Below are 15094 nucleotides of genomic sequence, written 5' to 3' on the forward strand. Positions count from 1 at the left end.
AATTAAAGGTCTTGTTGAATTAAAAACGATTCCGCAAATCAGACCTCAAATGGACAATCAAGTAAAAAATGACAGGCCCCATAGGCCGTCCCCCATTGATTGATTGATTCTGTAGGGGCGGACCTTGTCCTGTTGCACGTCAGCCACTGATGGGCTTTTTGCGCTCCCCACATGGTATTTCAGAGCCCGTCATACCTGAGTTGCTTAATGAACTTCAGCATTCTGTCTATGAACTCCTCCTGAGGAAGGTGTCTGCTCCTTGTCATTGCTCCAAGAGTACTGTCCCTTATCTCGTTCGGAGCTGTGCAATCATGGAGTAGGTGATCTGCAGTCTCCTCTGACTGCCCACATTTCCTACACGCAGGTGCAATTTCAGGAAGCCATGGCCAGTGACCATTCCTATGATCTGTCTGAGTTGCCTCCTGTCTAAACGTAGAGCATTGGAGGCGACTGTCTGGGAAGGGGAGAAGAGAGTGAGCTTACTTACCCTTTGGTGCTGAAGCCTAAACCATCTTTTCCTGTGTTCCTCCTGAGCCCATGACATGACTGAGTGACATGCATGCCCACGAGAGATTCCACAGAAAGGCTGTGGTCTCACGAAGTCTGAGGCTGATGCAATATTTAATAGCCTGTCAGCCACCTCGTTCCCTTCTATCCCTGAGTGCACAGGAACCCAACACAGTGTTACCTTGTTGCGCCTGCCCAGGTTGCATAATACAGAAAGGTGGTCCAAGACCACCTTGGAATTGAATTCGTAGGAGTCAAGTGCTTTGAGCGCAGCCTGGCTGTCTGTAAAAATGGAAATGTTGATGTCCCTGAAGCCTAGCCTCAGGTTTTCCCAAGCACATTCCATTATCACAGTCATTTCGGCCTGGAACACAGTTGGGTGAGTGCCCATAGGAAGACAAATGTCCACCCCGTTCTGCACTCCATGAATTCCAGCCCTTGTCCCACTTCTTACCTTTGAACCATCAGTATACCATTCAAGAACGCCTTGTGGAAGAGAATTCCCACCCGACATCCACTCATCCCTGGATGGAAGGAGGACGGTGAATGGCCTGGCAAAGAAGAATTGAGTCGGCATGGGGTCCGAGGGCATGTCCAGTACCTCCCCTCTTACCACCTGGGTGATCCGAGAGTGACCTCGGGATCCTCCAACATCCAACCAAAGGTTTTCGCACTGGAGTCTGTAGGCATTCCAGCTGCTCATTGCGCCCGTGATGATGAGACAGGCGAGTCTTTGGACGACAGCCAGATCTCTCATCGCCGACACCGAGTCCATCTTGGGCCACTACACGAGTGAGCCGTATGTCATGTCAGGCCTTACCACGGAGGCAAACAGCCAGTGCATGAGCCCCGGCTTGAGCCCCCAGGTTCCTCCCACTATCCGTCTGCATGCCATGAGTAACCACTTACCTCGATCAATGACCTTTTGGAGTTGTGGTCCCCATTGCAGCTTTAGGTCTAATACCACACCCAGGTACTTTACCTGATTCTGCATTTCAAGCACTGTGTCTTGTAGTCTCAGAGGTCCTATGCCATTTAGATCGCGCCTCCTGGTGAAGGGGATAACCACCACTTTGGAAGGGTTGATAGAAAGGCCTCTGTGCACCACTGTCCAACTGACATCAAAGCTGTGTTCATGAGGTCGGAGACCGTGTTGTTGAATTAACCCATTACCAGTATCACAATGTCGTCAGCGTATCCTTAATCGAATACACCACTGTCACTGAGAGATCTAATTAAGTCGTCCACAACAAAGTTCCAGAGAAAAGGAGAGGGTAGACCACCCTGTGGACACCCTCGTGTGGTCCTCGCCTCCAGAACCTTATTGTAAAGAGAGAGTCTTACACTTCCTCTTCCTAAGAAGAGATTCTACCCACCTGCACACCACCTCATGGAATCCTCGAGCTCTGGCAGCATTGATGACAGCCTGGGTTTCAGTGTTGTCAAATGCACCCTGGATGTCAAGGAACGCCCCAAGGGCAATCCCTTGAACTCAAACGCCTTGTCGATTCTGCTTACCAGGTGATGTAGGGCAGAGTCACAGGATATTCCTGGAGTGTAGGCATGCTGATGGCTATGTAGGGGATTGACTCTGAGGACTATGTCTCCCATATTCCTGAGCACCAGTTTCTCTAGTGTCTTCAACAGGAAGGAGGACAGAGAGATGGGACGGAAGGACTTAGGATATGTGTAACTAGCCTTACCAGGTTTAGGGATGAAGGGATGAATCTAGGGACACATCCTGTGACTAGATAGAGTTCTACTACCTGCACCGGGACCGTCCGTGTTGTGTGCGTGTGATAGGCCTATCAATGTCAATTAAATGTTTACTTTGTCTTTCCATAATTAAATGTTCGTATTTGTGTATTTATTGTGTGCGTGTGACATCGATGTCTTCGTTTTTGTAACCCTGACGATGCCGTATTTACGGCGAAACATGTAGGTTGTTAACCTCAATCAACATTTGGATTACTTGACGAGGTATTGTACCATTATTATAGTCATTACTAAATTATTAACATTGTACAAAAAAAAAAAAAAAACACTTTTACCTTTCCTGTTGCAGCAAATTTAAGTACTCGTTAAACTAATTATATTTAAATAGGGAATCAGGTTTGCTACGGCGGGGGTATTTGTTTTAAAGTTATAAAGTCGTCCTAAGACTTAATTAATTGTCACCCTGTATGTATAGGGTGATTTTTTTATTGGTGCGGTTTTTAAAACTAATTAAAAAAATGAAAAACAACCTGCATTGACATAAAAATGCATTTATTTGAACTAGTGTCATGACATTAACGTTTTAAAATTATTTCTGGCATATGGGCTCCATTCCGTTCGCGTAGAAAGCCCAATCGAGAAGTCCAATTTTCAAATACTATTTCCAGCAGCTGTGGTTGAAATCCGCCAATAACTCGACGAATGTTAGCTTCCAAGTCATTTAAAGTTTGTGGCTTGTCAGCGTATACATGAGACTTACCATATCCCCACAGAAAGAAGTCTGTTGGCGTGATATCACACGACCGTGGGGGCCAGTTGACACTACCTCTAAATGAGATGATACGTTCACCAAATGTTTCTGCCAAGAGGCCAATTGTGTCGTTTGAAGTGTGGCACGTCGCGCCGTCTTGTTGGAACCAGACATTTTCTAAATCCACTTCAAGTTCGTTTAGCTGAGGAACGAAAAAGTCCCGTAACATTGCCCGATAGCGTTGAAACTTTAAATGACTTGGAAGCTAACATTCTTCGAGTTATTGGCGGAATTCAACCACAGCTGCTGGAAAGAGTATTCGAAAATTGGACTTCTCGATTGGGCTTTCTACGCGAACGGAATGGAGCCCATATGCCAGAAATCACTTTTAAACGTTAATGTCATGACACTGTAGTTCAAATAAATGCATTTTTATGTCAATGCAGGTTATTTTTCATTTTTTATTTAGTTTTAAAAACCGCACCAATAAAAAAATCACCCTTTATTTATTGATTTTGGTTTCCATATTTGTTAAACTTAAAGTAATCAATAATTGGTCAGTTTGGGAATGCAGAAGAGAAAATTATTTACCATATAAAATATATTACAGTCTATACTTACAATAACATTAGTTAGGTATTGATCAGTAAAATGTTGAGCCGTGCCATTAATAGATAAGGTATAGTTGTAGTAGCGAGAATTGCCAACTAGACCGAGCCACCAGTGCCAACCCTTCGGCACGTGTTTGGTTCCACCTGCCGCCTTGTAACCATACTGGAACATGTTATAAATGGCATATTATACTAATTAATTGTAGTATTGCTATCAGTATATCACTAGAATGGATACCATTACACCACGATGCATACAGTATAGTAGTTTTAGCCTTGGCCAATAGTCTTGAGGTACATCTGTATTAAGATTTTGAGACTTGAGATCAATCTAATCCCGATAACAAATAATTTACAAGCCGACTTTACATTTTGTAACCATTTTACTAACATAGGTACTTTAAATTATGGTGTTCAATCACCAACAATTCTCTCGGTTATTTTTTTTATATTTTTTACCAAAATAGTAAAATGTCACTTCCATTAGAGCAGGAAAGATCAAGTCCTTGCAACCTACCTCCAGTAGTTTTACTACCTCTATCCTTAGCCTTGCATGCCTTTCCTAGGTGACCCACTTTTGAACATATATGACATTTATATTTATCATATGGGCAATTGTTAGCCTTATGGTCGGTCTTCAAGCACCTGTAACACTTAAAAAATTTCGTAGCACCTTCACTTTCTTTCATTTTACTACCCCTAGGCCACGTGGTTTTCCTAACATGAAACTTGTTCACATCCTGAAAAGTTTCCTGTTTGCTGAGAAACATGTTTGTGTGCTTGTCTGCCTGTTCAAACGTGAGCGCCAACGCTAAAGTTTTATCAAAATCTTTTTCCTCCGACAATAACTTTTGCCGAATTTGTTCATTGGAAATTCCCGAGATTAGCCTATCTCTTAAAGCGTCCTTTAGGAATGTTCCAAATTGACAAGAAGCCGAAAGATGTTTTATCGCAACCACAAAATCTGAGATGCTTTCACCAGACCTCTGCGAGCGGGAATTGAACAAATAACGCTCTACCACTATTAAACGTTTGGGTGAAAAATGTTGTTCCAGTACTTTAACGAGTTTATCAAAATCTAATTCGTCCACTTTTTCAGGGGAAACTACATCCCGTAACACTGCGAGCACTTTAGGACCTAACACGGTGATTAGAACAGAAACCTTGCTCGTGGCCTTGACATCATTCGCAATAAAATAATGTTTCAAACGCAACAAATATGACGAAATATCTTCTTCACTGGGATTAAATTCTCCCATTCGTCCCACACTCGACATTTTCACCGACTGCGCTAGTATAATATCGGATTACTACAAAGTTAACAGAACCGCACATAAGAAATATACTGCGACTAACCTGTAGTGATAACGAAGACTGAGAGCGGTTCAGAGACACCAGCCGTGACGTCATTGCGTTGGCAGTGCAGCCACACACACAAACTAAATAGCACTACTTACTGCTAGTGCATATAACTTTAAAATATATCACAATAACATACTAAGTTAAATCAAAACCGGCTTTTTTCCTAAAATCCTATTTTTCGTTATTTTGTGGGGTTTTTATGGGAAAATAACATAATTTATACAATAACTATTGAACCGTAATTTTTACAGAAATGGGAGTCCTACCATTTTGTTCAGAATTTAAAGGGCTACAACATACCTAATGTTTATCAAAATCGTTCAGGCCATTTTTGAGAAAATTCTATTTTTCCGTTATTTTATGGGTTTAATGGGAAAATCAAACATTAAAAATCAAAATTTCAAAAAAATTTAAAAAAACATCCGAAGATACCATGGATTTTCATCACAAATTCTACATGCCAAATTTAATCAAAATAGGGGGGAGAAAGTAAAAACAATAGCTGGGAGGGAGGAAGGGGTTGTAAATAATAAATATCAAATTAACATTTTTAGTGTGTTTTTTTTTCACTGCTAATGATATGTAATACTTTTATAAATGGCTAAAAAACATAAACATTAACATGATCATGTTAATTGAGTGACAATATATCTTTAATTAAATAAATTTTTTACTATAAATTGTGGATTAAAATATATTATGTAATTATATACATCATGTATTATATATCTGCTAATATACTTATGACGCACAAGTGCGTCATTAGCAGTGAACGTGTTAAGCGAATTTCCCTATAGGGAAGTAGTTATTACCGTAGGTGGCACGGTAAGACCTGAAGCCGGGACCGATATACTTTTTAATTTTGATGTCCCTAGAGGCCAACAACAGTTTTCGTTCAAATTTATATATATATATAAATATATATACGTCCAAGAATGCGATAACTTGAGTAATTTTTCTCCGATTTTGATAAAATTTGGTTTGAAGGTGTAAGACAGGATAAACTTGAATGAGTTTGCGAACCAGCATGGTCGGACCATGGGAACAGGGGTTTACGGGGGGTTTTATGGAAAAAAATGGGTTTTCTCATTTTTGACCCTCAAACCACAAAATTCCTCAATTTATCTCTGAGGCTTAAAAAAACAAATAATTTAGTATACCACAGAGTTTTTTTACAGTTATAGTTACGGATAAAATTCAAAAAATTGCAAATTTAAAATTTCCATGTTATTCTATGGAGAATATTGTAAAATGTTGTAGTTTGCTTGTTTATGGAAATATTTTGATCAAACTTATTTACAAATTTACTTAAAAATTTATTTATTTTATAGTAAGCTACTAATATTTTACTAAAAACCACACTTTATGCTCGGGGAAGCCTCCCTGTAGCAGCAAACCTAGGTACTCGATCAATTCGGGCAAATAGAAATTTGCTTAGTCTGCAGGTTTGCTGCCGCAGGGGTATTTACTATAGATTTCACCGCGCGAGCTGACCCGGTCACCGGTGGCCAGCGATTTTGGAAGCCATTTTAATGCTCAAAACACCATTTCCAACCTGGATCCTCACTTCTGGTAACAAAAGGTAAGATTTTATGATAAAAAATACAGGCCCTGGGGGCAACCACTGATATTTTCACCGCACCAAATGTGTTAAGACTATGTTTTTAAACATAAGACATACAATTAAGAGACATGTCTATATATTATTTTTATGGATTAGTTCAAAATTATTTTCCTGGATTGTTTTTAAAAATCCAAATTCCATTAAATCTTAACAAAATGTAAAGACTGGATGCTAAGCAATAAGACTTTTTACTTTTTCAATTAATATTTAAATAGATGTTGGGAGAAATTTCTTGTTAAGTTTTGAAAAGCATTATTTAGTTTCAAGTATAACAATTTTCAAGATTGTCCTGTAATTTTATGAGTTAATAACATAATATAAAATAAATAATTAAATACCTATGTAAAACTATCTTTGATCTGGAAATCTTCCTTTATGAAACTCCTTACAATAATTTTAATCTAAATTATTTGTAATAATTTGGAGGTTACAGAGTAAATACCAACTGTGTTCAGGTATTTGCCAGCGTAGAAAGTTGTGTATCCATTGTCTTGTAGTGTTGTTCCGAAGTTGTATGGCTCAAGATGTTGCTGCCAAGACTCTCCGCTGCAGCCGCCACTGAGAGAGTTGTTTACCACTCTGTGGTTATGTTGGTACAAACCAGTCAGAATCGTGCTTCGGCTTGGACAGCATATTGGAGTGCTAACAAACTGACAAAATATAACATACATTGAACTATTTTATTAGGTCTATTGAATTTTTATCTTATCCAGTGCAGTAATTTCCATTTTACAATGGATGTGGCTAGACAACAGTGATGCTGACAATTAAGTAGATATGTATTAATACATCTAAAAATAGCATTGTAGGTTCACATAAAAACAATAATATTAATGTATTTATTTTGAGTGAACCACAGTGACCTATAAGAGGTCTGAATTGTATGATTTGTAACAGGCCCCTACATAGTGTGCTTCAGTGGCGTAACTAGAACATGGCTTTGGGGGGGGGATGGATGAGTTCTAAGTCTGCACTCATGCGGGGATGTCTGGGGGCCCTCCCCCGGAAAATTTGGAAAAAAATTTAACTCCAAACTTGCGTTTTCAGGCATTCCAGAGGTGTAATCACGTTCAATTTTTGTCAATTTTTAGTGTCTTGCAATTCCCAATAAGGACAAACAAATTCAACTTATAGCCCTTGGATTTGCGACCAGTGGCCGGGACTCCTACACTTCAGCACTGTCGTTGTCTACTGTTATGATAGGGATAACATCATTGTCACCTGCCCTAGTGGCGGTATCGTGAACATATATCGCGATTGCGAAGATATATAATACCATTTTCTATCGCAATAGCGGCAAAATCAGGGATGTTATTTTCTGCAACTACGAAGACATCATCATTTTACCTGTGATCAGGAAAAAATTTCTGACAGTTGGAACAAATTTTGCCCTGATAAAATCCCCAATTAAAAGTAATCTTCCCAAAAGATCGGGAATATATGATCATTCTCACTTCGGGGCCTGTCCATCCCTAAAAGATCTCCTCCACGTTACCAAAAAATATGTTTGTCTTGTGAAGTGTGTGTGTTGTCCAGTGAAACAGTTTGGAAAACTCTGCACTAGGGGATTATTGGCAAAACAAGGATTTATTTTGCCTGTTCATGCATGTATTCATGCAGTCATAATCTGCAATCTATGTCTATTCTAGGTTCTCTTGTAAATGCCATATTGGGCCCACCATGCATTATATTCCGGATCAGTTGCTGAAGGTCTAATTCCCGGAAGGTCTAATTCCCGGAAGGTCTAATTAGACCTTCGACACACTTTTTGCAGTTTGTACTTGTTGCTGAGGGTCTAATCTGGTAGTGTGTCGAAGGTCCAAGTCCCGGAAGGTCTAAGAGTACAGTCAATGCAAAAAACTCATCCACTGATACTGTTTTAGACCTTGCAGGATTAGACCTTGGACACACAATGTAACTTTTTTAAATAAATGTTTATAAAATGAGAGTTGCTGAAGGTCTAATTCTTATATAAGGCAATAAAAATACCTGTTAATGTAAACATAGTTCAAAATCCTATTTTTTTTACATCCTTCAATTAATTGTACTGGTATAAGAAACATTTTTGTTGCAATTAAACTAAACTGTGCAATTTACAATGATATTAAAATTTATTTTAACGACCATAATACAGTACAACCGATAAGGCTAATTGGGTCGTGAAAAAACCTGTGATGGTCGTAATACCACGGTCATGACATCAAGTATTATTTGGCTCTTTTCTGGTGGTAGCCCTACATCTCATGTTTGAGGAGACAAATTGGATTTGTAGGTTAATGTAGCAATAATTGCAACAATTACTACAATATAATATCAAAAAAAATTAACACCATGTCTACTTCATCAAATTACTATGTACGGTTGTGGAAACACCAAAATTACAAAAACCACAAATTTACCTTTATTAATCTTGTACTTCCTTTTTTTACTGCAAAACCACCAGTACAACAAAACTAACGCACATCCCGAACCAGTCTCTAAAACCAACTGACGCTATCGCCGCCAGGCTTGCCATTGTCGTGTTCCAAAGTTGCAAATTTTGCCATTATGGTCGGGACGTCAAATCGAGGAACAGACTTATTTTGTCATGGCAGTTAGTTCGCAATGAAAACTAAATTATTATATGCTCCTTTTTTGTAGGTTTAATAACTATTGATGACATAAAAATATGGCATTATATATTTCGGCATGAATAATTAGTCTAAAAACAGCGTGAAAGTTGAAAAATGTACCCTTGGGACACATGATAGTCGTGAATTTCTAGACTTTAAAAATACAAAAAAATACCTAAAATCTATTTAAAACAAAATAAATGTGTGTAACATGTTGCCCCCGTCCCAAAAAAATATTAAAACACATAATAATATAGCCTACTACAAATACAGTACCTATCTACGAAGTAAAAGGCCAGGGACATTTAAAACATCCGTTTCAAAATTTTTACTCTTAGTAGGCCTACAAATAAAGCCAATAATTGGAAACAAAACTATGTATTGACACAGAATATAAAAATAAGCACTACTTCATCTGTGGTACCGTATGGTATTAGTCAAAACACTACTATGTAAGGTAAATACTAAACACATTGTCGCACATTGAGCAAAAGAGAGGAAGAAAATATTTTCAAGTAGACAGTATTTCTATTTGAATTTAAGAAAGAAAAAACACATTATTTTAATATATTATGATAAAACATCTTATAAATTAACTACAGTTGCTTATGTACAATGTAAAATTATGACTGGTTTAGGCTTATAATTGAAAAGAAAAGAACTCACAGCGTTTGTGAAAGTAGCTCCTTGGTTTGCTATTAACTGTTGCACTTGCTTTACTGGAGTCTGGAAAATAATGTAAATATTTATATTAGCATTAACACATGACTGTAAGAGGGCCACCGGCTTCCAAATAGTGGTCCCACGGAACATGCTCGAAAGATGCCCCCTTCCCAACCAACCCGCCTATAATAACAAGAGCTCAGGCTCGGTCGGAGGGAGCAATATTTCTTGCACTTGAAAGATTTTTCTCACTTTGCGTTGCACAATCCGTTGTACTTTGCCTGTCAGCCACACCATTATTTTTTCATGTGTGTAGGGCACAAAGAGTGTGTCATAGTCATAGTCATATAATCTTTATTCAGGAGTACAACATGTTGCACCAGAATGGCGTTATAACATTAAATTATATTGTTAAAACTAACCATAACTTAAATAAAAAGGGCGTTTTTCTTGTATGGTACTATAGTACTTAATTTTGGCATATAATAGTTAGATACCACCAGGGTCGTTTGAAGAGGGGGGCACCGAGCAGCGGCTATTTGTATTAACATAGTATTAAATTATGCGACTGCGACTATTACTGCTGGGGGAGAGGGGGCGCCACCACTACGTTTGCTCCAGAGAACCGCCAACCCTAGGGACGGCCCTGGATACCAAACTTTTTAGAGTGTTTTGAATCAGTGAGTTAGTGAATGATTTCAACAGTATATGTTCATGTTCATGGAATACCGACATCCCTCATGGCAGTAACATCCTCTGTGCTTATGGGTGACCGGCATTCCATGACTTGATGACGACTTCCTGCTGAGTTTATATATATTTTTTTTACTGAACAAGTATTCTTTATAAATATTCAATAAATTTTATTTGTTTAATCAGGTTTGCCTACAAGTTTTTTTTTATATTTTATTTGCAGTCAGAGTGTCAAAGTAATAGATTTTACTGTGATAAAATACAAGTCTTAGTTAAGTCATTGAAAGATAAATGGATTTTAGAAGTAAAATTTATAGTTTTAAAGAAATTTATGTCTAGTTATTTGGATGATATTATAAGATATGCTGCATCAAATGTTTTAACATTTTTTACACTGAAGAATTCAAAAACTGTTCCTATCTTTAAAAAAGGAGACCCGGAATAAATTAGCTATAGGCCTATATCAATACTTTCTGATCTCTAGCAAAGTAATTTTTAAAATCATGAAAAAAAGAACTTTTGGAGTTTTTTAAAAATATAATACGACTTGACATCGGCTACTCAACTGGTGCCCTATGGGGTGCCGCAAGGCTCAGTGCTGGGTCCCCTACTACTGTTCATCTTACACATCAACGACCTAAATGTTGAGGGGGGTGTCCTAATGTTCGCGGAAACCCACTCTCTCAGTAGGAGGTGAAATCTTGATGAGTCCAAAGCAGGCTGGTGATGACTTCAAAGCACTTCCCGTTACCGGACTTGGCAATGAAGATGATCAACAGACTTTTGAGTGATGTTAGGCTACTTAAAAAGAACTGTTTGAGCATGTTTTAGTGCATTGGCTAAAAGATATGGCTTTTTATTCCATTGATGGATTTTTTGCCAACTCTCTCACCGTTTGCCATTTGTACCTTATAAATATTAATGTTAAATGTTTCATATCCAATGTTTTATATATGAAGTGTTGTTTAAATTTTTGTCATGAACAATCCAATTTCTTCTGGTAAAAGTTCACGACGGAAAGAAGGAAGGAAATTGGTATCTTGATCATGTTTAGTGTATTCAACTGTGGTTCAAGTTGAACATATAGACATACCACGAACAAAACAACCTGCGCAGAAACGAAAAGAACACGTGGTTCGCGCCGGTAGGTGTGCCGTACCACTCAAACCTGCGCGGCTCGAAATGGCCCAGGGTTCTTTTGTTTCTGGTATTACTATAGCTCAGATTCTTTGGAGTTTAAAGACCTCCCCTTATGAAAAGGTTTTTCAATATCTGGTGCAAAAATTTTTCAAGTGAAGATAACAGCAACTTGTCTCCAGATTAAAATGTGATCAGAAGAAATAAAAAACACAGTAGGCTACTTTCAAATATTTTCCCTCCTGTTTTCAGTAGGCCTATGTTTTAAATTTGTTTTGTAAGAAAACTTACGGAAATTTTATGTTGCAGTATACTTGCGAGATAGGTAGGTAAGTGCAAGGAAGATAAGACCTCTTGATAATTCCACCTTATCTCATTAGTGTTACAAGTACATTTTCCATTTTATAAAGAACAGAAATATTGGCACTTCCAAGTCCTCATAACTGATACCTTACCTATTTCTAATTCTTAACACCTTCATAATACTCTACATAAAATTCATTCAATATAGGCAACTATATTGAACACACACCACCAGGAAGAGATTTACATAAGGAAATTAAAGGCAACAATTAGAATTTACTTCTTGTACATAAAGATATAGGCTAATAATTGTGTTAAATTGTTGCTCTTAATTAAATAGTGACTGATGTAAAATTTATTTCAAAAGCACTTATTTTGCTTTGTGATAGGTATTAATGATTCATAAAACCACTCACCAAACCTCCTACAAGAAGATCTTGATCATCAGTCAAGACTAAAACAATGTTAGGTTTTCTTGCATCAATGGAAATACAAATGTAGAAATTAACTATAAAAACAATCACGATCTTGGCCACAGTCATTGAAGTTTCAATTTCCTAGAACAAGATATTTTTTTAATTATTTTACTGTGGTTTTAGATAGCTGCAACAAATATATCACATTGACATTACCACACATTTTTTAAGTATATAAATGATTTAAAAAATATGAACTTTATCCAGTGCTGAAATTTTGCTGGCATACAAATTTTAAAATGGAATTTTCAATTACAAACATAATGCGGCAATATGGTTTTATTTAGAACTTGTTTCTGAAAATACAAAACAATTTATAGAGGGAAAAGTACAATAGAATTATGATTGGGTACCGGTAAGTATAAATTATTAATGGTTCTTGTCTAATAGTAAAATAGGGGGAAGGAATGAAAGATGGTGAAGGGTGGAGAGGAATTATAAAAGGGTTAGAATGAAGGATACATAGAAAAGAAAAACAAATTTCAAAATATTCCAGGAATCTTAATAAATCATTATATAAATACTTCTCCAATCGAAAACAAGTGTCTATAAAATGGATTTAAGATAGTAAAACATTTAATATGCTGTTCCATTATAGCCTATAGACTTATTTTTAGATTGTATTGTTAGTAAGACTCAGTTCCATACCAAAACATGTTTTTTTATGAATTCCCATCAACTTAACTCATAATATTACAAAAAACAAAATAAACCGTATCAGCAATCTGACACATACTTTCTCCCATTAGCTTGTCAAAAACCTTTATCATGGGTAAGCGATAAGAGTAACAATGATAGGTAAAATCACAAAATTTTCATTAACTTTTGAACCTTAATTTTAACAAAAATCAGGAGTTCCAATATTTTGTTTGGCACTATAAGGACCATAACAGACACATTTCAATCAGAATGGTTTTTTTTCAAAAATTTAATTTTTCCGTTTTTTATGGGTTTTACAGGAAAATAACATAAATAACTTTTGAACCGTAACTTTTACACCGATGGGGTATTGCACTGTGTTGTTAAGAAAAAGGATCATAAGGAATAAGGACCATCAAATACTATAATTTCAATCAAAAATAATTTTTTTTTATCCAATTTTCTCTTATTTTATGGTTTTTAATTGGAAAATACCCTAACATAAGTTCTGATAACTTTTGAAGAACTTTTTTTTTAACGGATATGGGATTTGTACCATTTTTTCAGAGCTTGAAGGACTAAGTTATACTTATCATATTTACTATTTTTTTATCAAAATCATTTGGGCCATTTAAAAAAAATCTAATTTTTCCTGTATTTTATGGGTTTATTTTGGAAAATCACTATTAATAATAAAAAAAATAATAAAAAAATAAAAAATTAACGCCTGGAGATACCATGGATTAGTGCTGCCTAAGTTACATACCAAATTTCATAAATATCGAAAATCAAAAACCACTTTTTGGGTTCAGGAGGAGGACCCAAAACGAATATATCCACTCAAAACTTCCACTCAAAACTCTTAACTCGAAAGTCTAACAAAAACAATCTCTTTAATACTATCATTCATAGTGTAATGGTATGGTATAGGGGGAGAAATTAAAAAAAAAATACTTGGGACCATAGAGTATTACTCTCTAGCTGAATATAATCCAGCCCCTGCTGCATTATCAAATAAACCAATTGTAGTGTTGAATTACAGTTCACAAGCAAATCGAAATCAAATCACTGTATTTCTCTTTTACACCCCTATGATGACATAAAAATTACCCAAGTCACCTACAGTAGAGATAATCTTAGCTAACTTTAGGTTATACCATTATCTTACCAACGATATTAATGATTCGAAATCGCGACAGCTGCAGCTAATACTGTTAAACTACCAACAACAACAACCAACAACTCAATTACCATTTACCAAGGTGTTGGTTTGTAGTAAGGTAACGATCCTATCGGGTATTTAGGGTAAATGCTACAGTTATTGGCACCTTAACGGTAAGCTTCGGAGAAATCTACCACAGCTCCTTTGCAATACTTTTTTTAATATCTTCGTTTTTTTAATCAGGTAGCAGAATGTACTGAGAATACTGAGATGTATAAAGAAAATATATATATAATTACTTAAGTTAATTAAAAAATTAAAATGTTAAAAAATACAAAAACCATAGTTATTGGCACCATCAACCATAGCTATTGTCACATCTTGGCACAGTTATTGGCACCCATAAAAAAGTCTACAAATATTACATTTTTAAGCGTACTAAGGTGGTCTTTGTTGTCTTACGTGATGTATGCCTAATCATATTATAGTATATAGAAGAAACAATGAAAATTATACAGTAAGTAAAATTAAAATCCTTAAAATTGTTCATGGTAGGCCTAGTTTTAGTTCTTTGGCAACAACTTTACCGAACTTAATACTGTCTTTATACATATTAATTGGTATTGGTTCGTCATAATCAATGCCATCAAACTATTTCCTGTGAAATATTTCATTACAACGTTCACATTTTACCTTTTGTAGGTCTATTTTTTTATTCTCTTTGTTACGTATTTGATCCTGATTGGGGCTTTTTGACGGAATTTTAATGGTTTTAAACATAATATGATGGATCGGTTTTTGGTTTACCCTTTTTTAATATGGTACAAATTAGTTATGA

The 15094-nt window shown here is 36.4% G+C and overlaps 1 protein-coding gene across 4 annotated transcripts in view; it reads right to left on the reverse strand.

Annotated features, from left to right (window-relative positions):
* Positions 1-15094, reverse strand: part of LOC128998422 (N-acetylglucosamine-6-sulfatase-like) — a 34397-nt gene that overhangs the window by 17969 nt on the left and 1334 nt on the right. Inside the window, exons 1-5 of one of the 4 annotated variants that reach the window (XM_054424547.1) lie at positions 14950-15027; positions 12396-12536; positions 9850-9909; positions 7018-7221; positions 3596-3748 (exon numbers count right to left, since the gene is read on the reverse strand). In XM_054424547.1, the coding sequence (XP_054280522.1) occupies positions 3596-3748; positions 7018-7221; positions 9850-9909; positions 12396-12521 (543 nt within the window). In that variant the 5' untranslated portion in view covers positions 12522-12536; positions 14950-15027. Of the gene's footprint in view, positions 1-3595; positions 3749-7017; positions 7222-9849; positions 9910-12395; positions 12537-13860; positions 14005-14262; positions 14395-14949; positions 15028-15094 lie in introns of those variants that run through there. The other 3 variants (XM_054424546.1, XM_054424545.1, XM_054424544.1) reach the window with 3 other exon arrangements.

Source organism: Macrosteles quadrilineatus, unplaced genomic scaffold (assembly GCF_028750875.1).
Source record: "Macrosteles quadrilineatus isolate MER2022 unplaced genomic scaffold, UCM_ALF_1.0 Scaffold_7__1_contigs__length_78375512, whole genome shotgun sequence".
Classification (NCBI taxonomy): Eukaryota; Metazoa; Arthropoda; class Insecta; order Hemiptera; family Cicadellidae; genus Macrosteles; species Macrosteles quadrilineatus.